The sequence below is a fragment of the Magnolia sinica genome, chromosome 19, assembly GCF_029962835.1.
Source record: "Magnolia sinica isolate HGM2019 chromosome 19, MsV1, whole genome shotgun sequence".
Lineage (NCBI taxonomy): Eukaryota > Viridiplantae > Streptophyta > Magnoliopsida > Magnoliales > Magnoliaceae > Magnolia > Magnolia sinica.
This window is the reverse complement of record NC_080591.1, coordinates 67,399,316-67,424,719: the sequence shown is the minus strand read 5'-3', so window position 1 is coordinate 67,424,719 and position 25,404 is coordinate 67,399,316. Positions and strand designations below refer to the sequence as shown.

The 25,404-nt window shown below is 39.0% G+C and overlaps 2 protein-coding genes across 13 annotated transcripts; both read right to left on the bottom strand.

Annotated features, from left to right (window-relative positions):
- Window positions 1-3,523: 3,523 nt before the first annotated feature.
- Window positions 3,524-5,529, bottom strand: LOC131234301 (protein MKS1). Its single transcript, XM_058231075.1, has one exon. The coding sequence runs from the start codon at window positions 4,549-4,551 to the stop codon at window positions 3,859-3,861; it is 693 nt and encodes a 230-aa protein (XP_058087058.1). The 5' UTR covers window positions 4,552-5,529; the 3' UTR covers window positions 3,524-3,858.
- A 2,035-nt stretch (window positions 5,530-7,564) lies between these two features.
- LOC131234302 (uncharacterized) lies at window positions 7,565-24,409 on the bottom strand. 12 transcript variants are annotated; one of them, XR_009165670.1, is made up of 7 exons: window positions 24,105-24,402; window positions 23,920-24,008; window positions 21,465-21,607; window positions 19,087-19,193; window positions 18,548-18,657; window positions 7,880-7,920; window positions 7,565-7,741 (listed from the first exon to the last, which is right to left on the bottom strand). XR_009165670.1 is itself a non-coding variant. In XM_058231078.1 (4 exons), the coding sequence occupies exons 1-3, from the start codon at window positions 24,292-24,294 to the stop codon at window positions 21,476-21,478; spliced, it is 411 nt and encodes a 136-aa protein (XP_058087061.1). In that variant the 5' UTR covers window positions 24,295-24,405; the 3' UTR covers window positions 18,438-18,657; window positions 21,442-21,475. The 12 variants fall into 12 exon arrangements, 5 of the variants coding, with proteins under 5 accessions (XP_058087061.1, XP_058087062.1, XP_058087060.1 ...); XR_009165669.1 differs by having other exon boundaries at window positions 7,565-7,920; XR_009165671.1 differs by lacking the exons at window positions 7,565-7,741; window positions 7,880-7,920 and adding an exon at window positions 16,931-17,370.
- Between the last annotated feature and the right edge of the window lie 995 nt (window positions 24,410-25,404).

Sequence of the window (25,404 nt, the reverse complement as noted above, 5' to 3'; positions counted from 1 at the left end):
TCCTGAAAGGTTTTTCCACGTTAAATATCTGTGTTTCTTATGATTGCTTGGTGCTCTTAGATTGTTATCCTAGATCCATATCTGTGTGATTCCGTAGGCCAAAAATCCCAACATATAACATTCAACCCATCCACCTAAAAGGTGGACCACAATATAGAAATTGATGTATACTGCCAAGGAATAATCAAATTCACATGTAGTGCATCCACAATTTGATCAACAAGATTTTTATTTTTTGTTCGAGTGCTCTGTTGTAATTGATGTCTTAAATCAAGTCAGTTACAGGGCCCGTTGATGCAATCGACAGTCTGTTCGATGTCACCTTCGATAGCATCAAATAGTACTCAATTCCATCGAGATTTTTTGAATTTGCTCTAATTGGTAGCTGGACTAATTGGGCATCTTTTTTTATGGTAGTTGTTCGATGCTATCGAACATGGCTCGATGCAATCGGAGAAAATCGAATTTTCTAGTTTGGTCTTTGGACAGTTTGGGTGTTAATTTGATACCATCGAATGATAAGTTTTAATGGCATCGAAGTGTGTTCAATGCCATCAAATTGATTGGCACATATTTACACAAAACCGCAATTTTGTGGGATTTGTTTCCGATTTCGTTTGGGATTTCTTCTTAGCTTAGAAATATGGATGAAAGCGGGATTGAGAGAATATCCTAGGGTTTCTAATTCATGTAGAGGGTTTCAAGAGTGTAGCAAGGGTTGATTCAAGGTTGTTCAAATTAGATGAATTCTTTTTTTTGTAATTTTTACTTTTATAATGATATTTGTAACTTTGTGATGTAACTTTCTACTATAATTTTTATGCCATGAGGATTTTTTTCGCATTAAATTTGATATACTTTTCATGTTTGCTCGGTGCAATTGGATTAATCTCCAGGATTTATCTCCACGTGCTTTCGAGGTCCCAACAAGCCCATTATGTTAGGCGGGTTGATGTCATGCACTAATATCTCTCGGACCCCACGATTCTCAACTTTATTTTTTAAAAGAAAACAAATATATATAGGTGGTAATTTGGTAATTTGAATCCCCCGTGAATCACTCCGTCGGTGAAAATCTTTAAATAAAAAATTTAATAAACAAATGACGAGCCTTGTTAAGCTCACACGCGCGTGCATTTCAGCTAATGCACCAGCTCGTATGTCAGCTTGTCAGACACCTGAAATATCCAAGCCATTCATCAGAAGGGTACTGCTATGATGGATGGCTTGGATATTTCATCTATTTACCAGGCTGGCACATGTGCCAGCGTGTGCATTATCTCAAATGCAAATGCGTGTGTGGGCGTAGGAGACGTGAGTAATGAGTATAATGACGTTGTGAAGATGTCACGATGGCGGGAGCGGATTGCGTACTGAGTAACTCAGTACAGTAAGCGTACTGAGTAAACTCTGTGGGGCCCACCGTGATCTATATATTTTATCTACTCCGTCCATCCATTTTAAAATATAATTTTATGGATTGAACCCAAAAATAAAATATATCCAACTCTCAATTGGACCTCACCACGGGAAAAAGTGTGAGTTCAAATTCTACCATTGAAAATTTCTCGGGCCTACAGAATTTTTGGATCAAGTTGATATTTGTTTTTTCCCTTCATACATGTCTGTGTGTTCTTATGAACAGGTTGGATGACAAATAAACATCACCGTCGGCCCTAGCAAGGTTTCAACGGTGGAAGTCATTATTCCCACTGTTTCCTTTGGTGTGGTCCAGTTGACCTTTGGGCATGCTTGTATTTTAAATTCAACCACTAAAATGATCTGTAAAAACGGATGGACGGCGTGGATAACCGACATACATTCATAGTAGCTCCAACTGAGTTTACGATAAAGTCGTACTGAGTAACTCAGTACGCAATCCTATTTCCACGATAGCTGCCATAAGTCACCGATCTTTCTAGAAAAAGTTACAACTGTAGACGATTACACTTGCAGACGATTACACTTGATACGCAGTCACCCTGAAATTCCAATCGCCGCATACAATAACTCAATCTAACCGAACAATTTGTGGAACCTACCGTCGCTGATTCAAAATTCCAAAATCAGACTGCTTAAACAATCCTAGATGCTGATTCGTAGACACTGTTTTCTAAAACAGGTCAATTTGATATTTTTCATTTTTAACCGTCCAATCAATGTCCACTAATCTGACAGACATATAATCAAATGATCTTAAAAATTTTTGGTGAATGATGCAACTGAATAGGGACCCATCATCTGGACAGTTTAATTTGAATTAGATATATGCTAAATATGCAACGTTAAAAGCGCACATGTAATCATCCATCACACTCTACCAGAGTATCAAAGTTTTTATCTGAAAAATACGAGTATGTAACAGGACAATGATACTTGATACACGGGCACTTGGAAATCATCCACGTGGCATAAAATCAACTTAATTAAACCGTTTAATATGTGGGACTTGGTATCGCGGAGTTATAGTCCCAAAATCAGAATCATTAAACGATTCTAATATCTGATTTAGGGGGACATTTGTTCATAGAAAACATGAACCATGATTTCCAATTTCAACCATTGAATAAATGTCAAACTACTCCGATGGACAGACAGGCAGACAATCAATAAAAGGATAAAGAAAAAAACTGACAACTATACTTTGGATGGTTGAGTTTGCCTTAATTGCATGCATGCATGTATGCATGCATACAATTTTGAAGTAATTTCCAAAGTGCATGTATATCAACTATTGAATAATCATAACCTTTGATTAGACCCATGTTTGCTCAATCAGGACCATCGGATATCTTCCATTCTGAGCATCCAATCAATTTCCACCCATCTCAAATAATCTTAATTTTGGGTTAATGGTACATATAAACTTTTAGCTCATTGATTGAACAACTTAATTTGAAGTAGATGCATGCCAAGCATGCAAATTTCTAAAAGTGCTTCCCAATCATCAATCACACTCCACCAGAGTATCAAAGTCTTTCCCGTCCAATCAATGTTCACCAAGTAATTATTGGTTAATGAAACATATGAAGTGGGACCCATTAAATGGATAACTTAATTTGAACTATGTGTATGCCAGGTAGTCAAAATTAAAAAATAAAGAAAAAAAACCCTCCCTATCATCCATCAGGAGTATCATAATTTGATTTGAATGAACCATGATTTGATCTTTTATCATCTTACCCGTGTAAAATAAAATAATAAATGGAAGTAATTTATAACTGATCCATCTAAAACATCCCATTCTATATACGATTCAGCAAGCCAAAGTCTCAACAATCGAATCAATGTTCACCAATCCAACGGTCAGATAATCAAATAGTCCTAATTCTTGATTATCAAAACATACAAACTGGGACCCATTAATTGGACAGCTTAATTTGAATTACTTGTATGCTAGTTTGCAAAATTCTAAAAGCAGCCACATATTATTCATCGAACTCCGCCAGAGTATATAAGTGTTTTTTAATCCTGAGTAATATTAAAAGAGGGTACAAGAAAACCCATAATTTTTTTTAAAAAAAAATGAATAAATAAATAAGAAGAGGGGGAGAAAGGTAGGAAATTACAAAGTCAAACAAATAGTACAAAACGGCAGCTACATAAAGATAAGGAGCGATGCCAAAGTAGATGAGACCACATTGGGCCATGTCACAATCAGATGGCCCAGAAATAAAGGCCAAATAAAGACTCCCAACTGCCCCACTAAAGAAAGCCTTCTCTCTCTGTCTTCATGCAGACTTTTTCCTCCTTTACTAAAACTTGTGTAGCTAAAGCTTCCACAACTCTTTATCTTCCCTTTGCCAATTCATGCCTTTCTACCTCTATTTTCTTCTCCATCTTTAAAAGTTTTCCCTTCTACAAGTCAAAGAAATGATTGAAGAAATCCATAGATGGAGTGGGAGAAGTTATAGGAGCTGATAGGAATGTGTTTGGACTATGAATTAAAGCACCATCCATGTAGTTCTTGTTTGCTTGGAAAATTGGACTCCAATCATGCAAGAAGCTGAGAGAACTTGGATCTGTTGGGGGTGAGAATAAGTTTGGTGAGATGGGTGGTAGAGAAGCTGGGAGTGGAGATAGGATACCCGGGAATGGGCCAGCTCGATCAAGAAGTGTGTCGATTTCAAATTGATCCACCATATCTGTGTCGGCCATCATTGATTTCTGACCTCCATCCAATGATTTAGTCTTTTCAATTGATGCTAGTCGGGCCGCAGGAGAAATTGCGCCGCTCCCAATATTAGCATATGAAGAAGTAGAAGAAGATGTGGCCGTAGATGCGGTTGATGATGAAGAATTACCTGTCAAACGCTGCACCAATTTCATGAACTCGCTAGCGTCGGTGTGAATTACCTTGGGAGAGACGGTGTAGATTATGACAGGCGGCCGGTGCTGGGGTGGTGGAAGTGTTGGCTGAGAAGGAGCAGGTGCCATCGGTGGCTTCTTGATCTTGTAAGAGTCCTTGCGGACTTTGAGAGGTGTTGGCCGAGGGCCCTGTAGCTCTCGCCTGGGCGACGGCCTCCCGGTGGGGAATTCAGATGAGTCCATGACCAAGATATGTCACTTGAACACCATAAATTGAGAGAGAGAGAGAGAGAGAGAGAGAGAGAGAGAGATGAGAAACAAAGAGAAGAATCTAAGGCATATATGTATACTGAGATGAATGAATATAAAGAAGGAAGCAAGAAATAAGGAAAACACAACTTAGTCAATGGAAATTAAGGATTAAAAAAATTAACAAACTACAATAAGCGAGTATTCTCTCCTATTAAAAATTTGGGTCAGGCCGGTTTCGTGCTCTCTCTCTCTCTCAACTGAAGAATGGTATAATAGTTTGCTGGAGTTAGGTGCATCATATACACATGCCCTGCATCTGAATAGTGATGTAACTTAGGTCAACCTCAAACCCAATTGGGCCAGGTCAGGGTTGGAAAACTTCAAACCAATTTGAAATCAGGTTGGGTTCGAGTTTTATCAAACTCAGTTCTGGTTGATTTGGTTTGGGATATAATCACAGATATTTGAGTGGGGTTGGGTTTTGGTTGGACTTTAGGGCACGGCACCCTCAGGTTGGAGTGGGTTGACCCTCAAACCAGACCCAACTCAACTGAGTTGCAGACCAGACCCACATGTAAATCCACCCAGTCAATCAAATTTACACTCCAGCCGTGGATTGAGTCACAAAAGACTTATCGCTACCATCGGATGACCCTATTTCTTATCTGATCAATGGGGTCAAATTTGATAGGTGGACAGTCAATATAGGATAGATGATGTGGGCCATCAGCTTTCAATACAGTTGCTCCTTTGAATCCGTCCCTATAGAGGAACGCGTGCCACGTCGGATTGGCAGTTGAGTTTCTACATTTTACATGCTCCAAAATATTATTAAACAGGAGTACCAAGCTTAAGGAAAATGACCAAACTGTCCATCCTATAATCCTATTCCTATTCTCAATTTGGAGGTAGACAGGGTCTTGTGGAAGGGGTCCATCACGCGGTAGAAAATTTTACCTTACCTTTCTTGCAGAAATATCTTAACCAGTCCGGCATGCATACATACACACACACACCACACACCCTTACTGCATGGGCACTCGATCCCATGATCTTAGTGTTAAACTATTAAGTATGTATACCACGAAGCTATGTATATCTGTATGTATACATGTATGTGTATGTATGTGTCTTCGGGAGCAGCCTTGGATAGCGGAGTTATTTATATCTATGCCAGCGTACCAAGCTTGTCATGTAAGCAGTTGATATTAATAACTAAACCGCCAAATTGTGGAAACACAATACAAAACCCAAATTGGTTTAACAACTCTAACTTGTGTTGAACACTTGTTTTTTGAAATAAGACCATTGGATTTTTATTTTTTTTTAATGTTTTTAACGGTCCAATAAATGCCCAGCCATCTAAAAGTTAGATAACCGAAAGAAGAAGCTTTTATTTCATGATACATCTGAATGGCAGCCAGAATTTGGACTGTTTATTTTGAATCACTTGAACTATTTCACGCAGTTTCTTGGTAATTTATATGTGCCTTTGTATCATCTATCACACTGTGCCAGAGTATCAAAGTATATTTGTCCATTGGTATTTATGGCATGAAAGGAACCTGCCACATCCTTATTTTTCAAAGGGGAATGATCTCAATATTAGACGTACATTCCAAAATCCAGCCTAATACATTACTCAGTTGGGCCACAACCAAAGGAAAATATAGGGGGACACTAGGGAGGGGGACAATTGACCTTAGAAACTTCAAGATGAAGCTTGGGTCCACCATGTGGTATACATGTCATCCAATCCATTCATCAAGTGCAACCCACCAGGATAAAGGGGCATACCAAAACTCAAGCCTTTCCAAAACTTGGATGTGCCACAACAAGCAAATATATAGATTTTAGGCGTGATTGTACACTGCTCCTCCTAGTGTGTTCCACCAGAGTTTTTGATAGGTATGATTCTTGCAATTCATGGTGTTCTCGGGGATTTGCACCAGATGCACGGTTTGGATTCCACATACATATAAGGGGTGGGCCCCACATAGCTCAAACGTGTTGCAATTAACATACTTGGGAACAATTGTGATAGTTTCCTATTTTTAAAATTTATTTATATGCATGTGTACCATGCTGCCAACATGGTTAGGTGATTCCCGCAAAAATTGAAATTTTTGGTAAAGTTTGGATGTGCAATTTTCATAAATACAAAGTGTTTTAAGTTTCAAATAGTATTTGACCAGTCTAAAATTGAAAGTCGATTGCAAATGGTATTTCAGCCATTGGCCCAATGCCTCACCGAATATCAATTTGATCTTCACTTCTGGTTAATAGTTCCAATAAAAAAATGCAATTTGGTCTATCCTTTTTAATTTTTTTTAACCTTTTTTTTACTTAAGACAGTGATGCACATGTTTCATAGGATCATGAGATTCATCCTAACCATCCGATCAATGGCCAATAAAATGAATGGGTAAAATCAATTAAATAGGAGAACAATAGATCATTTATCAGGAATTCCAGTCATGCAATGCCGACCTTTGATTGCCTCTCAAGAACCACTTTGGTCCAATGACTCTAACCGAATAATGGCCAGGAAATGGACAGTATAGATTGATTATAATGGAGATGGTCATGTCACCAATTTTGGCCGTCCATCACGTGGGCCCCACATTTGACTGACAGTAGCTAGCCAGGGAAATTGATGCTCTAAAATGTTTATCTGAAAAAGGTAATCATTGATATGGGCCTTCTATAATGTAGGTGATACATTTTATTAACAATAAGTATCAAGAACCACTTTGGTCAGGTGATTCACCAAGAAAATGGACTGTCCAAATTCATTATACTAAAACATGGGGTTTGTAGCTGTGGATTTTTGGAATCCTAACACTACAACTTCTCTTTAGGGACTCAGAGATACTGATATTTTATTTTTTGGGGAGGGCGGGAGGAGGTTTTGAATCATTCCATGCCTTTCATAGAGAGCCCTTTGGGATTGATTCTTGAGGGTTCTTATTGAAGACCTCATCCATTGTTAAGAATAACACAAGTGTAGATCCGACCCCTTTGGAATCAAATTCTACCAGCTCTTACAATATTTTTCTCTCGAGTTCTCAATCTGACAGCTTGACAGGTAAGCTCTTAATAGGAAGGCTTTCTATGATGCTATTGGGAGCATATAGGTCTTCTTGGTTTTTACATTTGAAAGTGGTTGTGGGCATTTTACCTGCACATAATTTTAAGATGGTGCCATGATTTCGATCCGAACAAGGAATTTGGTTTAGCAACAGTGTAGATTTCATTTCCACTATTGTCTTTCAATCTGTTAGTGAATCATTACATTCAATCACAATTCACAGGTTACCTTGGGAGAGTATAGAATATCTATCTGTACTCCAAAGAAATCTAGAACAAGGTCGAGTATGGTTAAGGTTGTGTTCAACTAGATCTTACCAAATACAGTATGAGAAGTTTTGAATTGGAACTCGATAGGAAGAGAGATGGCAGCAGATTTTATATGAAAACATTCCAAAATACTGTCTAACTTGTTGTTGGCAAGGTCACAATACGACAGGCTAGTATGCAGATTTAATCCTAATAGGGATTTGATGATTCAAACCATGGATGCAGAAAACATTTTCTGGAAGGGAATCATAGGGGCCGCCTGTTTAGATTGGTGGAAACTAAAAAGTAGATGAGGAAAGGAAAATGTCACACCTTAGAAAAACCATAGAAAGAATCCTTACATAACTTTTTTGTTTTAACATACATGATTTTAATGAAAATGTGTGTTGTCAATGGTTAAAAAGTGAGAATTGTCTCCCAAAAAGGTTGAAATCTGAAAATCTTAGGTTTTAGGTTGGAAAAGGAAATGACCCTTTTCTGAGGAAATGAAAACCATCCCAACTGTGGAGAACCATCACATCATAGGAAAGCAGATCTCTTTCCTCATTGAATCCCGGATGCAAAAAGCCCTAAAGGTCACATCGCTCTTAATGACGTGTATAATGGTGAGAGATGAAAGTATGAATCAAGAAAATGATCGTTAAGCAACAATGACAACCATATTAAATTGCAAGACCGACCCAATGGTCACTTGAAATGGTGGAGAATAGGGTGCACAATATTGATATTTTGGAAAGTCTGCAGTTGCGTGGCATTGACGAAAGCCCATCACCATTGACCATTAAACATCAGTAAATATGATTAATGATCCCAAGGATTCTCCTGTTGCTTGGAAAGGTTATCAGTAAAAGAGTGTCAAGCGTTATGTCTCTAGACATACATACATACATACATACGTGCATACATGTGTGAGAAATACTCATGCACAACTAGTTAGATATTTCAAATTTGTCCAACTAGTTGCGCATTAAATGGTGGAAGAATAAATCAATTTTTAAAAAAAACTTTCTTTATGCACATGTAATGACCCGTCATGAGACACTACGTAACATCAAGTCCTACACACACACACACACATACACACACACACACACAATGCGAACATGTGTTAAAGATCCAACCCATTCATCAAATAGGGCCCACTAGTTAGATGTTATCTTCCAAAATTAGTAAATTGTCCTCATCGCTAGAGCCACACACGCAAGTTGAATCTGGACTGTCAGAATGGATTTCTAACTGTCTACTTTTCTGGGTCCTCACTCTTACCCGGTGGTAGACTCACACAAGTTTCAACACCAGGTCAAGTGTTCGAATACCCATAGGTGGTGAAATCCCACTACGGCATGAGTGTGTGGGTGTGGCTTCATGTTCTGTTTAGCTGCCTCATGGTACCTGAACTCACGCGCAACGATGACTCTAATAGGCTTTTCAATGTTGACATGCTTACACCCGGCAACTCCCACAATCCCCCCTAGACCCCCCGAAGCTCATGCTTACAGGTACCCAAGCTAATTAATGGACTAGATTTTTATTCGTGGTGCATGGCCCGAATATCTCACTCGTGTGCAACTCTCTCATTAGTCCCTTTTTGAACAAGTCTCCTCCCGCTCTCACTTCATTTAAGACACTCTCTTTTTCTCCCTTAATTTAATACTCTATCTCCCCCTATGCGATTACATTTTCAATGGGAGCTTCATCCCTCCAAAACTAGCCCACCCTTGATTTTTTACGGGGCCCAGGGCCTAATGTGATGTGTATGTGAAATCCACTCCAACCATTAGATGTGTCATCCCATGTTGGGCCTAATGCCAAAAAATCATGATGACTTGTAATTTAGGTGGGCCACACCAAGGGAAATAATTGGGAGAGAGATGTCCACCCTTGATTTTTACATGGCCCATTGTGATGAGTATGTAAAATACACTCCAACCATTAGATGCCACAACGAAAGCTAGGGTCGGGGCCCAAAAATAAGCCCCATACGTTATTCAAGTGAGCCACACCAAGGGAAATAGTTTGGAGGGTAAGCTTTTCCTTGTACATTGCTTCCAATCGTGTGGTCCACCTAAACCACAGATGGGGCTGATTTTCGGGCCCTGGGTCTAACAAGCGGGGACCACCTGATGGTCGAGGTGGGTTTTACATGAACACCACGGTGGGACCTACTACCCATTTTCCAAAGTGATGTGTAATAACTCTCTTCTTCGAACACTTATCAGAATTAATTAATGCCTAAACTAGGCAACTAGTCTGTCGCAGATTAACTACTGAACCAGTCAGTTGCAAATCTTGCTACTGAAGTGATGTCACCAAGTTCTGTGGGCCTGACCATGATGTATGTGTTGTATCCACACCGTCCATCCATATGGAGAGATCATTTTAGGGCATGAGCCAAAGAATGAGGCAGATCCAAAGCTCAAGTGAACCCCACCATAGAAAACAGTGGGGACAGTGACACCCACCGTTGAAATCTTCCTAGGGCCCACCATGATGTTTATTTGAGATCCAACATGTTCATAAGTTAACACAGACATGGAAGAATGGAAAACACAAATATCAGCTTGATCAAAAACTTGTGGCCCCCAAGAAGTTTTTAATGGTAGGCATTCAATCCTCACTGTTTTCTGCGGTGGGGTCCACTTGAGCTTTGGATCTGCCTCATTCTTTGGCTCATGCCCTAAAATGATCTCTCCAAATGGATGGACGGTGTGGATACAATACATACATCATGGTGGGGCCCACAGAACTTGGTGGCATCACTTTAGCAGCAAGTGTCGCTATTGACTGGTTCAGTAGCTAATCCGCGTCCAACTAGTTGGACCCTAGGCGCGGGCATGTGTTATGCTAAGCCCACATCCATGTGCAATAAAGCTCTTGTACATGCCACGCATGAGCTGGCATGACAAGATACGTCCGAGATCCAACACCTGTTAGAATGGCAGCATTACATTGATGCCCTAGCCCGAGAATCAGGTTGTTCCACTGGTCAGATGGCCCAGTCTGCAAAACAAATGTACTGTTCTGGAAAAACTTGGCTAAGGTTTCTGAACCATCCACCTGTTGCCAATATTAGGGCCCACATGCGGAGTGGACCAGATTTATTTTTGGGAAAACATGTATAGGGGGGGAACAGCCCAATGGATGGATTGGATCTCGCACCTATAAGCCATGCTGCCACATGTGTAGAGTGTACATGAGCTTTATTGCACGTGTGTGCGTGCTTAGCAAAGCTCTGTATGTATATATGTATGTATACGTTAAGATGAAGGATCATCTTGATATGATGAATAGGGAAGAAATTTTCAAATATTTCAAGAAAGTTGGGGGAGGATCTAGGGAAAAAGTTCAATTGGTGATTGAAACAACAACCAAAGAAACCATGCAACACCCAGATCCATAGCTCAACTGGCAGACTGAGTGGAGATACCTCGTTTCAACACCTGAGGTCTTGGTATTGATCCCTAGCGGGGGTGGCTAACATGGAGTGTGTGTACTGACATGGGTGTGTACTAACAAGCTAACCGAAAGAAAGAAAGAAACCACGCACAAAATGCCTGATGAAAGAAAATCTTCTGATCCAAGTTTGATTGTTGGAGAGGATCAGATGTTCCGATAGAAAACAATGATTTTCATTCAAAAGAACGATTAGCAGATGATTCTAAAAGTGTTGGTAAAGGTACTTTGATTGGAATACCAATAGGCAATGCAGAAGCTGGCTCGATGTTCGTTAAAGAAGGTGACTTTGTTCCATTACTGAAGAAGGGAAGAAAGAAGACTCCCATCACTCCTGAAGGTGTGACTTAAAGAATTGATCTGGATGCATTACTTAGCTTTTTATCACAATACTGGAACTGAAGTAGTTAGGGTATGCTTGTAGAAGAATAAGCATGCAGAGGGTTTTGTTAATGTAGATATGAATGCTAAAATTCAGGTCTTCCGGAAGGACTCGAATTATGTGAAAGTTATGATTCATGTCAGCTTTCAACTATGGAAGCCAAGAACACGAATGATGATGGGTGTGTGTTTTTCTCACTAGTTTATATGCTAAGTGCAATATTACTGATGGAAGGGCTTTGTGTCATGAGTTATGTTTCTTTTTCCATGGTTTTGTCAAAACTGTGATTCGTGAGAAGTGACTTCAATGTCAATGTCATTTTAAATGCTAGTGAGAAGCTGGGGCTGGAAATCCAGATTTTGATGCCATGTCCAACTTTTGAGGAGGCAGTTACATATGGCGGACATATAAAAGCTGGTTCTGAAGGTGGCAAGTTTACATTGTTTAATAACCAAAATGGAAGGAATTGCATCTAGACTCATTTGGATCTAATTCTCTCCAACTTTATGTAAATGCTAAATTTGCAGCTACTCGCATTCTTTATTTGAAGTAGATCCAGTTCAGATCATTCTCCTCTCTTGGTATCAGTTTAAGTAATACAGGTGATCCTCCAATGCCCTCCAAATTTCATAACATGTGCTTTTTTCATTGTGAATTCTATAGCGTGGTGGAAAAGAGTTGGAAAGACACAATTTCTTCTTTTATTATTAGTTAGAAATTAAAGCAGTTCAAGACAAGGCTCATATCCTGGAATAAGGAGGCATTCAGTAATGTCTTTCAAAATGTCTAGGTTTCTGAGGATACAGTTTTAGAGGCGGGTTAACTGTGGGATAGATAATTCAACATCTAATAGGGGGGATTTGTTGCTTGGAACAAAAAAGAGCCTTGTTGGAACGTTTGGCCTGAGAAATCTGTATAGATTTGAACACAGGAAACCAGATCTGATCAGAGTCTGCAGGAAGGTGCTACATTGGATCAAGGAATTGGGAGGCGTGACTAATTTCAGAAGGGAATGGTCATTGGTTGAATAGACTACTTTGGCTACTTTAGGTATTGAGGTGTGTCATATTCCTCCATCGAAATTTATCATCACCAAATGGATCCATCCTTCCATGGGGTGATTTAAACTTGTTAGAGTAGATAAGCATAGTCTTAGGTTAGTATCTTGTAGATAGAATTAGAGCATCTTCTAGATATGCATACAGCTGCATATACAACTGTCGATAGGTAAATTTAATTGTGTATAAATACAATTCTACACCTCAATGAAAGACACAACATTCAATATAGCCCCTAAAATAACATGTTCGCAAAGCAGATCTAGATAGGGAACGGAAGATGCAGCTGGTTGATTCAAGCATGCTTGGGCTGGCAGAGATGAGTAGCAGGTGCTGCAGAAATCGTCGGCATATATGACACAAGATGGTTGGGATGCTCTTTTTTTTTTTTTTTGAAAGGTAACAAAATTTTATTAGAAAAGAAGCCACAAAAGCGCTTCCAAAGCAAAATACAATGGCTAAAGCTCAGACAAAGAAGAAAAGTAACACTTATCAAAAGCCTTTAAGCTTGAACCAATGCCATTACATCTAACACTGACCTTATAAAGGCCTCTAAAGCCATCCCGCTTTAGTTCTAGAAGCATCAATTATTCATAGGGCTGAAAGTTGGGCGGGTTCAACCCGACCGACCCATGACCGACCCGACAATGGGTTGGGCTTGGGCATGATTTATAGGGTTTGGTCTCGGGCTCGGGCCATACAAACGCCAACCCGACAAAACTTGGGTTGGGCTCAGGTTGAGGTCTCGGGTTGCTTGACCCAACCTGAACCCGATCAATATATAAGTTCCTTATAAATTAATTATAATTGAGTACAGATTGTCTATGTTGAAGGCACAAGAAATTCCAATGCCATCAGGTTTCATTGGTCTGCGTCAGTTCCAATGACTCAAGCTAACAAGATACACTGGATTTCTCTCTCCCAAATAGATTGCTTGATACACAATATGACTTCTAAAGGAGTAGTTGTCCTATATTTTAGCTTGTCTGTTTAGAAGAATATTCTTTATGATAAATAATTACATATATAATTAATAAAATTATAGGTATAAAAAATAAAACTTGTATTGAAAATATAATAGACTAATGTAATAATGAAAATATTAGCATATATCTACCCGACCAACCCGGCCAAACCCGCTTGGGTTGGGCTTGGGTTGAGAATTCCCAACCCGAGGTTGGGTTGGGTTGGGTTAGGGTTGAGGTATAGGAACCTTGGGTTGGGCTAGGGTTGAGCACCAACCCGACCCAACCCGCCCGACTTTCAACCCTAATTATTCCATTCCCCCCAAAGGACCCATATGCCTGCCAACATGGCTAACCTCCAAACCACCCTAGGAGGGTCAGGATGCATGGAGATGGGGCTAGAAAAAATGGCCGACTGATTTTCTATGGGAGAAGATGGTGTGCAAGGATGACTATGGCGGATGGTATTGAGGAGAGACAAGGAAGATGGACAATTAGGATCAACATCAGATTATGGCTCTAATACCATGTTATTTTAGGGGCTACATCATGGTCAATTTTGTGTAACTTTCATCAATATGTGGAATTGTATTTATACAACATAGGAGTTACCTATGTACCACTAAATATATATAGTCGTATGCAATGTTTTAAATATCGACGATATCGGCCAATATATCTTGGATCCCACCTATGCGATATGAAACGCACGGGTAGTGCCGATATCCCACATGTTCGATTCGGTGAGCATTTTCAATTTCCGATCCTTTTTTTTTTAATTATGTTAAATCAGTGTCAAATGGTTATAAATCCATTGGTTCTTCATGTTTGGCATGAAAAATCATGGAGTTGGTGCTTTGATTTCGATATCCATTAGTTCTTCGCATTTTCCTTTTTTTCTTTTTTTCCTTTTTTTTCTTTTTTTGAAAATTTCCTTGAACCAGCTGTCAATTAAGACTAATTTCGTAGTATTTAGGAGTAATTGATGAAATGATCATCACATACACTCTAATTTCGAATTTTGAGTGTCGGTGGTTCCATTTGGGGAAAATTCAAAATTTTCCTGATTTACCAAGTTGCTCGCAATGTTGCACTCCAAACATGAAATGAAGCATGTATGAGGGTTGATCTACTGATTTATCAAGTCCTTATCAGTTTTTGGAAAATAAAAATAATTTTTTAATTAAAAATTATTAAAATATTTTTTTCCAAATTTTCCCTTCAATCAGCTGTCAATTGAGACTAATTTCGAAGTATTTAGGAGTGTTTGATGAAATGAACATCACATACACTCTACATGTTAAACTTTCAATTTGAATATAGTTGCATTAGTTCAGTCAAACAACGCATAGCTTAGGACCCTATACAAAGGAAACCTTATGTGCACTTCTTTTTTGAGATGTTATGATTTCAAAGTGTGTATTAAAGTCTTTTTTTACAATCCCTAAAGTTTCATTGAAAAATTCAACCATTTTCCCAACGTTTCCCTATATTTCCCAAAAAGTGCGATAAATTACCTAATACAAGCAATATATCCCGTGCGATAACCGATACATATCTATATCCGAAGCATGTGATACATAAAGCGATACCGATATTTCGAACACTGGTCGTATGCACATCTAAATGATAATCTAATCCTATCTACAAGATGCTAACAAATGATTATGCTAATCTACTAAATTTTTTTGTCGTTGTATCTCTCATTATAATGTTTCTTAGCAAGCATCTATGTCAAACTCAGAAGCATCTCTGGCATCCCAAACCCCATCTTCAAAATCCGAAACAACCATCTTCCAACCCAGATCCACATATGTCATTGCCGGCAATTAAGGAACAAGAAGTGCAATCAGCCCTCTTTAACTTTTCTCTTTGTTGGTTTGCTTCGATGCTCCATGATTGCACTGAACTCTCTGTGCACATCCACTGCCGCTATCATGTGCAAGAAATATTTGTTATCTCTGTTGTCATCTCTAACACTCTGCTCACTGTCGTGGATATGTTGGTTCTGTTATTAGTTGCCCATCGTCCATCAGCACCTTGCCAGAACTCACCTTTCCTCTTGTTTGGTGCAAGGATCTGTCCCCCATTGTCATTTGCGAGAAGAAGGGGAAAGCTCCTTTTTGGCATTGTTCTCATTGTGCGGTCTCAAGGTGCACATCATTTAGTACTACTAACTACCAATGGCTCTTTTTACCACTCTAATAATGAAACTTAAAGCTGATGGATGTTCTAACGAAAAACCAAGGGGAGATTGGTGTAACCCGGTTATCGAGTCAATGAGATCTTGACACCCGAATCACAAAGAAATGGACAGGAGTGCACCTACAAGAATAGTTGAGTAAAGAGGGAGAAATAACCTTGTCGATATCAAACTCCTTACAATACATCAAAAAAGATTGATTTCAAATCAGTCTAACTTATTCAAATCTAGGAAACAATCCTCAAAATCTTCAAATTAGTAAATTAGCCTCCATATCTTCAAAACAATCTTCAAAATCTTCAAATTAGCCTCCATATCTTCAATCACATCTTTAAATCAACTCCCATATCTTTAATCACAACCCCTTATATCTTTCATAAATAGTAAATTGTAATTATTGAAATTTAGATCCTAAATTTATCAATAAACAATCCAAAATCAGCAAGCAATCCAAAATCAGCATATGTTGGGCTCTATGGAGGGCCGTGGGCCTACATCATTGTTGGGCTTTATGGTGGGCCATGGGCCTAGAGATTCAAGGAACCCTAAAAAAATGGAGAAAATAGGGGGGTAAAGAAGAAGAGAAAAGGAGAAAATAGGAGAGGAATTTTGGGGAGAGCAGTGGTTAGTCTAACCTATTTATATTAATGAGAATGAAGGGAAATACAATAGTGCCGCTGGGCTAGTAAAATGATCAAAATACCCCTCACAAACAAAATATAGAAGCACCTAAAAAACCAAATATCTAACTAAAATGTCTCTTTATACTCCCCTCAAGTTGGAGCATTGATATTAATAATGCCCAACTTGCCAATAAAACGATAAAGAGTCTCGAACAAGAGACTTAGTGAAGACATTGGCCAACCACTCTCATGAGCGAACAAGTGGTGCCTCAATCTCCTTATTAGCTATCTTCTCCCATATAAAATGACAATCAACTTCAATATGCTTATACTCATGAAATACCCGATTGCTAGCAATGTGAATAGCAGTTTGATTGTAACAATGTAATGGAATGAGACCAAAAGAAGGATAGACAAGCTCCTATAATAGTGTCCAAAGCCAAACGAGCATAAAAGTCACATGAGTCATCGCCTTATAATTAGCCTCTATAATGACTCAAGCAACCTATTTCTTACTTTTTCAAATGACAAGATTGTCATCCACAAAAGTAAAATACATGGATATAAAAAGCTGATAAAAAATGCTACCAGCACCATCAGCATTAGAGTAATCAAAAATGTGAAGGTGATCATGCCTCTGAAATCATAAACCCCTACTAAGAGCCACCTTCAAATAATGAAGAATCCAAAGAACTATAATAAGATGGGTAGTACAAGGAGCATGTATAAATTGGCTGATGACACACACGACATAGGAAAGATCTGGCTGCATAATAGTCAAATAGATGAGTCACTCAGCCAAACGATGATACATGCTAGGATTAGAAAGAAGATTTTCGTCATTGAACCGATTTTCTAATTAGCATCCATAAGTGTAACTACAGGTCTACACCCAAGTATCCCAGTCTTTGATAATAGGTGAAGAGCATATTTCCGCTGAGAGTGGATAATCCCATACTTGGAACAAGCAATCTCAATCCCCAAAAAATAACGAAGAAGACAAAAATAAAATAAAATAAAATAAAATAAAATAATAATAATAATAATCTCAAACCATGTTTGGAGAAACAAGTTGAGATCAACAATACCCATTGCATCATCACTGGACAACACAATATCGTGAATATAAACTATCAAAATCATAATACCAATGGAACAACAACAGACAAAAAAGGAATGATTGGCATGGTTGCGAACAAAAAAAAAATCCAAAAGAGCATAGCTAAACTTGTCAAACCAGGCCTGAGGAAGCTACTTAAAGCCATAGATGGACTTTTTTAGGCGAAGAACCAATAAGGATTTAGAGGTTGCGATGGACCTAAAAAATGGAGAAAGATACTAGAAGGAAATAGAATTTTCAATAGGATGTTGGTACATAAACATGGTAGGCTTACGCAAAGCAATAAGAAGATCATCAAAAGAATGAGAGATAATACCCGAACCACCAATGGCAGCAGATAGAATGATGGAGGACAGATCAGTGGAGGATTTCAACCCATGCTTGTACACATGAAGAGGCTTCGTAGACCCAGAAGAAGTGAAAGCCTCATCAAAGAAAGGGTACAAAGTTACATAGCGGAAGTTCCCCCTAACTAATAAGAGGGTCATGCAGTAAATGCCCTTTTGGAGAGAAATAAAATAACATCAGTTGACACATCTCTTACAAGTTTGAGAATTATAACATTTATACCCCATTTGGGAATGAGAATAACTCAAGAAGACACACTTTACTGATCTTGGACTCAACTTATCATTACTATCATCAAGAATATGAACAAAACGTGTACACCCGAAGACCTTAGGAGATAAAGAAAAAGATTTGTGATAAGGATGTAAGATTTCGAAGGAGGGCTTATTCAATAATATTATAGATGGTATTTTATCAATGAGAAAGGCAATAGTAAGCAATGCATCATCCCAAAAACATTTAGGAACATTCATACCAAGAAGGAGAGCGCGTGTAACCCCAAGAAGATGACGATTTTTCCTCTCGGCAACATCATTTTGTTGGAGGGTCCTTGGACATTAAGTCTAAGACAAACATACAATGGTCCTGCAAAAAAAGACAAGAAGGCTTTTGACAGATATTCACCATCATTCTATGAACAAAGAATTTTAATTGGACATTGAAATTGAGTGGTGTCTTCATTATGAAAAGCCTTGAACATATCAAATACATCATTCTTAAATGTCATAAGATAAATCAATGTCATCCCAAAATGATCATCAATCAAGAAAAACAAAAGAATATTTATAACAAGGAGAACAATTCACATTTGCAAGACCCCAAACATTATAATGGACCAACTCAAAAGACCTAGATTTCCTCTCAAGTGAACTAAGAGAAAACTAAGTCTAGTGATGTTTAGAAAACTCACAAGTATCACAACATAAAGGTTGAGTAATAGAAATATAAGGAAAGCTATGCTTCAACCTAGATAATGATGGATGTTTTAAACGACAATGCCATTTGGGCACATACTCCCTATCTAATGACAAAATATTAGTAGCCCCAGTAGTGGCACCATCCAAAAAATAAATCCCTCCACGCTCATGGCCCCCACCAATCGTCTACTTCGTCTAGAGATCCTGCAATACACAATGAGAAGGGTAAAAGGTTACGAAACAATTTAAGGACTTCGTAAGAGAGCTAACAAACAATGGATTAAGTAGAAAGCTAGGTGCATGTAGAGCAGAAGATGAGTGCATAGTGGGAAAAGGAATGATGGAACTAGTTCTAGAAATAAGAGATCAGTTGCCATCGGCTGCAATGACAAAACGTGGTTAGGTAGAAGAATGATAAATTTTGAAGAGATGGAACTTACTAGTCATATAAGAACTAACTCTGGAATTAATGATTCAGGAGGAAAGACGAGAAGATGCATAGAGTGTGGTACTTGACTGGGATACAATAGATTTAGAAATAGTTGTATCACGAACATGAAGCTGCATCAAGGCATCATATGCCTCTTGGGATAGAGTAACAAAATCACCTAAGGTAAGCATCACCTAGGGCACTGTAGAAGTGGCCTGTGGAGGCTGAAAAGTCCCAAAGTCAAGAAGCTAAAAAGTCCCAAAGTCAGAAGCAAAGCTAGTTTGATAGGCTCATGCCCGTGAAGAGCGGCCAGTAACATCCCAACACATGTCAACGATATGGTTTGTGCCACCACAGTTTGCAAATGAGTAAATCCATCACAACCACGACCACCTTTTCCAGTATCATAGCCCTTGCCTTGACCACCACATGAGTTCCCTAACCTAAGACTCTAGGACTAGGACTATAAGAAGGTCGACCCCAACAATGTAAGCAGATCTATCAAAAGCTATAGGAGCAGCAAGAGTTGAAGTAGCAACCCTCTGAACAAGAGCATAAACAGCACTAAGAGATGGGAGGGACTCCATAACAATAATTTGATTGTGAACACCTTGACACTCAAAATTAAGCCAAGAAAGAAACTGCATACTCCTAGTTTTTTCCCGTTATTGCCAAATGAGATCATAATCCTGAGGGCAATGAGACAAAAGACGGTGATAACGGTCTACTCTTCCGACGTACCCTTGATACAATGAAATATTCCTTCAGACTTCTGGAATCATGTTGGAATTTACAATTATCTGAAATGGACTTATACACTCGGGATATGTTACAAGCCTCTAAATACATGTCACGAATGGTATCCCATATCTGCTTGGTTGATACTCAAATCATAACAGAGTTGCTCATAGAAGGCTCCATATTGTTGAGCAACCAAATCATAACCTGACAGTTCTCCTTAGTCCGGGTCTTAAAATTCTCATCCTTGGGATCAAAAGCTTGATCCAAAATATAAGTGAGCTTTTCTCTACCTCCCAAAAACAACTTGATTGATTGAGTCAGTTGCAAGTAATTATTACTATTAAACTTTACAAACTTTATAAGGATGTTTAGGACCATCCAATTGTTGTGATTTCTACATGAAGTCACAGAAGGGTGGACTGGATCTAATGGACGGTCCAGATAGGTGATGAGGATGCCAACAGATCCAAACACAATTGTGTGCATGGGAAGGTTTCCACACTTCCCCACTGCATCATTTCTATTTTTATATTCCTAGATAAGAATGAGAATTGGAAAGGAAACTCTCGTTGCTAGCAGCACTCTGATGTATCAAGTTGGAAAGGAATGCTCGTTATTTCAATAATAAGAGCAGTTCCCCTTTGGGGGTCATCGGTAGGATTTATGCCTTTGTGACCATGGTGTGTGGTAAAGGCCGTAATGGTCATTACATAAAGGTAAATGTGGTAATTGTCAAATGTTATGAGGTCATAAAGGCAGTAATGATTGTTACAGAAAAAATGACCCATAAAGGTTGTTAAAGCCCCCGTAACGGCCCGTTACAGGACCAATAAGCATTTTTTGGGTTTTTTCAGAGAGAGAGAGAGAGAGAGAGAGACTTTAACAGCCATTACAGCCCCTGTAATGGTTGTTACACCTCGTATCGTAAAGGTAACGGTGGTAGCCGTTATGGCCATCATTACCGTTACGGAGTACCTTGTTTGTGAGAGACTAGTATTTGTGAGCTTTTTGGGTTTGGTTGCCCTTGGTTGTTGTATTCTATTTTTCCTATTCTTATTTTTTTGTTTTCTTTGACCTTTAGACCATAATAAGGCAGTATCTTTCAAATTAAAAAAAATGAAAATAGAAAAGTGTATGGCTCGAGTGAGGAGATAATTTCACTATCCCATTTTCCAAATGTCAATGACTTTCTATATTGTAAGAAAATGTTTAGTTTTATGCATACAATAGGTTGGGAATGATACTTGGGTTCAAACCAATGGCTTGGGTGTTTGTGTTTACGTGCAGGATCCTTACTCCCATACCTCCTCATCCATCATTGGCACTGGCAAGCTTTCTTCAAAGCATCAAAAACATTTTGTAAAGATACTTCCTCCACAAGCACGACCTTGTCCCTCGACCTTGAACCAGAACCTATTGATACTTGCCTTCTCTTCACACCGAGAACCTACACAAGAAATAAAAGATTGTTCAATCTTTAGAGGAATGAGTTGAATAAAGGCATTACCTTCTTTGTATAAAAATGAGGATGAGAAAAAGAGAGATGGTAAATTGAGAAATACAGGTTCATCGATATCAAATATTATGATCATGAGAGATGGAAAATTGAGAAATACAAGTTCATCCTTATCAAATATTATGATCATGATGATGCGGGTGGCATCAATAGTTAACTTAAAGTAAACCCAGCAGTAACGGTAACGGTGGCCGTAACGGCCACCGCCGTTACCTTTACGATACGGGTTGTAACGGCTGTTACAGTCCCCGTAACGGCTGTTACGGTCTGTTTTTTTATTGAAATAAAAAAAAAATCCTAGGGATGTTAACGGCAATTACATATCATTTTTTTCCATAACGGCTGTTATGGCCGTTACGACCCCGTAACGTGTAACAGTTGCCACCGTTACTTTTACGTAACAGCCTTGACAGCACACCATGCCCAGCACCTTATCATCTGATTTTGAAGCATTGATAAATCAAGAGAAAAACCCAATTCTTTCCTTCTTCTTCTTCTTCTTCTTTTGAAAGGCAATGACAAAAAAATGTATTCCTAAAGTGCGCCGAGATGGTGCAAAGGAAAGAAAACCCTACATTTACAACCTAGAGCAAAACCCAGTGCTTACAAGTCTAAAAAATGCAAATTTACAGCAACAAGCAGTCTTTAGTAGTGACTTGGAAACCCTACAAATATAATCCAACGAATTACCAGCCCTTGGATCATAGGTAACGCTTCCTAATAAAACCAATCCTAAGAAGCATTAGAAAGGCTAATTAAAGTCCCCAAAAAACAATGTGCTAATTAAAGCCCCCAAAAAACAATGTTTTAGTTCTGTATGGAACTCCCCACATACGGATATGCACATGGAGAAAAGTTGCAGTGCGGTAAAATCACAGTTCTAAGGGCAGTACCTGATCATTTACCACTCAATACAAATCATTTGTGACCTCAATAATGCAAAAGATCATCTATGTATTTATATCACTAGGGGAGTGGTGATTTCTTCTCAAGGCCCTCAAAAAACAAGGCAAAATTGGCTTTCCATCCATTGGCATTATCAATGGAAGGCGCAGTGTCCCTCAATTTCCATAATTAATGTTTCTCCTCCTCTGCTTTATCAAGAAAGGTCAAGGTTAGACACAGACTTAAACATGAGGAATTTAACTTAGGGTGCAACTTGGGAGGGTTAGGTCAGGTTGAGGATCAACCCAAGCCCAACCCAACCTCAAGTGGATCTAAACCTCAACCCGACCCAACCAGAGGTGCCCAACTAGAAGTACTCTATACCCAATTGACACAAGGAAGGGCATGGAAAAGGGAGAGGACGAACAGTCTCCTCTACATGACTATGAACCTTGAATCCACAAGGTATATGGCTCTTGAATCCACAAGAAATAATAAAATTTGAAATATTTGATTGAAGTTTGTCTCTAAAACGAGATTACAAGGCTTTAAATAATAAAACGCAACCCTAATTAAGAGTCTTAATTTGAATAAACTGAAACTTTCCCAAAATAGTAAAACTTACTAAAAATAGAAAGTCAAATTTTAATTACTCAGGATGATTCCTGACACTATAAGAAGCAAATCCTAAGAAGACATCACATACTAAAACTCTAAGATGAAAGAGATACGTCCAATGTAAAACTAATTAAAAATAGTAGGTTTTCCGAAAACAAGATTTTTAAATAGGAAGGAGTCATTTTCTTGTGAAACGGAGCAATGCAACCGGCTTACGGGGGTCGGTTGGCCCTGGATAGCCTATTCCAGTCAAAATTCATTGGCCGTGCGACCTGTAAGTCATCCCCGGATCAAAAGTTATGGCCGATTTATGGTTCACATTTGAATAATAATCTCTCAATCCGGAATGAATTTCTTGTGCCTGGGGCCCAATTAAGTCATGCCCCATGTAGGACTACGCCTGGATCAAACGGACTACGTCCACTTCCGTTCAGGCTTCTTTCGGTCCATCAGTGCCAAGAATAGGTCTGCGACCTGCCTTACATCACCAACCCAACCCAAATACATGTGATTATTCCCCAGCTGACCTAAATGGACCGGAATTTGCTCAATCCGACCCCAACCCAAGGACCTGGACAACCAACTCGGGTTTTGTAAGTCAGGTTCGGGTGAAGTTGCAGCCTTTAGGTTTTATCTTATCTAGAAGAGTTGAGATTGGGTTAGAGGAGGTAGAATGAAAGGAAGAAAAAACATAACTTGTTAATGACGAAAGATGGATAAGGGATATGTATTAGACTCACGGAGCTAATGAAAAGGAGGAGGGCAGCGTTAGCTTCTCCGTCTTTGGCGGGTGCGTCTATCTGCACTCCCAACGCCTCGTCGTTGATATCTGAATATTTCATCGCAAGTCAAACAAATCAATGCAATATATATATATATAGAGAGAGAGAGAGAGGTGAAATAGATGAAGAGGAAGAAGAAGAACCTGTGATGGCAGGAAGCTTGGAGCCGGGTTTGGCGTGGACGGTAATGGCAACGGTGGAAGGAGGAAGGAAGCGAATGCAACAAGGGTACTTGTTCTCATTTGATGGAGAAGGAGAAGGAGAAGGAGAGGAGAGAGATTGGCCTCCCTTTGAATTCGATTTGTCTTTTCCTCTCCCCTTTGGAGGTCCCATCTTCCATTCAACTCTATCTTTCTCTGCTGCGATTTCCACCTATTTACCATCTTCATGACTTTTCAAAAGGAAAACTTTTCCGTACTTTGAATATTGCCTGCAACTGGGAACTGCCAGGATTCCTGGAGAAATTTAGGACTGTGGACCCCACCTTTTATCCAGCTGTTTTTACGAAAGAAGGCAAACTTTGTTTTGCAACTTAGACCTGCACGTGCGGAAACCGAATTTCATGACGAAAATACCCATCCCTTTCACTGTTGTCCGCTTTTTCTGACCCTTTTCACTGTTTTCTATTCATCTCCTTTTCCAGTGCTCCTTTCACTACCGTTGCTTTCACCCCCTTTCCTCTCCTTTCACCCCTTTCCACCACTGGTTTCACTGCTGCTTTCATTGTCAGTTTCTTAACAGCATTGGAGTACATCCTCCCTACACATCAGCAATCATACCCTCTTTCGAAAATGGTGAGTCCAATGAAAAAGCACGCACTACAGATATATTTTAAACTCTGTTAACCCCACATTGAATGTATGTAGTATATCAATACCGTCCATTTGTTTATCTATCTAATTTAAGGGGTTTAGCCCCAAATTCAAGCGTATGAAAAGATCAAAGTAGATCATACCACGGGAAACAGTGTGAATAATAATTTCCACCATTAAAACCACATAAGGCCCACCAGTGATGTTTGTTTGTTATCAAACCTGTTCATAAAAAGCACAATTATAAGCTTGTTCCAAAACTTCTGTGGCCCTTAAGAAATGATCAACGGTAGAAGTTCAATTCAAAATTATCATGTGGTGTGGTCCATTTGAACATTGGATATGTTTAGATTTTTGGGCTCAAGTCATAAAATTATTAGTTAAGTTTGCCCTGTTGATTTTCTAGTTTGCCCCTCTTAATTTCATATTTGCACCGCTGATTTTCTAGTTTGCCCCGCTGAATTTCTAGTTTGCCCCGCTGAGATTCATGCTTGCTCCGTTGAATTTTATATTTCTCCTGCTAAAATTCATGCTTGTCTCGTTGAATTTCATGTTTCTCCTGCTAAAATTCATGTTTGCCCCGCTCAATTTCATGTTTACCTCGATGAATTTTTAGTTTGCCCCACTCAAT

What these genes read in the sequence shown, in the direction of transcription:
- LOC131234302 (XM_058231078.1), bottom strand. Translation starts at nt 24,294, where the DNA reads ATGGGACCTCCAAAGGGGAGAGGAAAAGACAAATCGAATTCAAAGGGA. An exon ending in CAAGCTTCCTGCCATCACAG is followed by an intron (nt 24,009 to 24,104) that starts GTTCTTCTTCTT and finishes TGAAATATTCAG; the next exon opens with ATATCAACGACGAGGCGTTG. An exon ending in TCCTCCTTTTCATTAGCTCC is followed by an intron (nt 21,608 to 23,919) that starts GTGAGTCTAATA and finishes TTTCTTGTGTAG; the next exon opens with GTTCTCGGTGTGAAGAGAAG.
- LOC131234301 (XM_058231075.1), bottom strand. Translation starts at nt 4,551, where the DNA reads ATGGACTCATCTGAATTCCCCACCGGGAGGCCGTCGCCCAGGCGAGAG.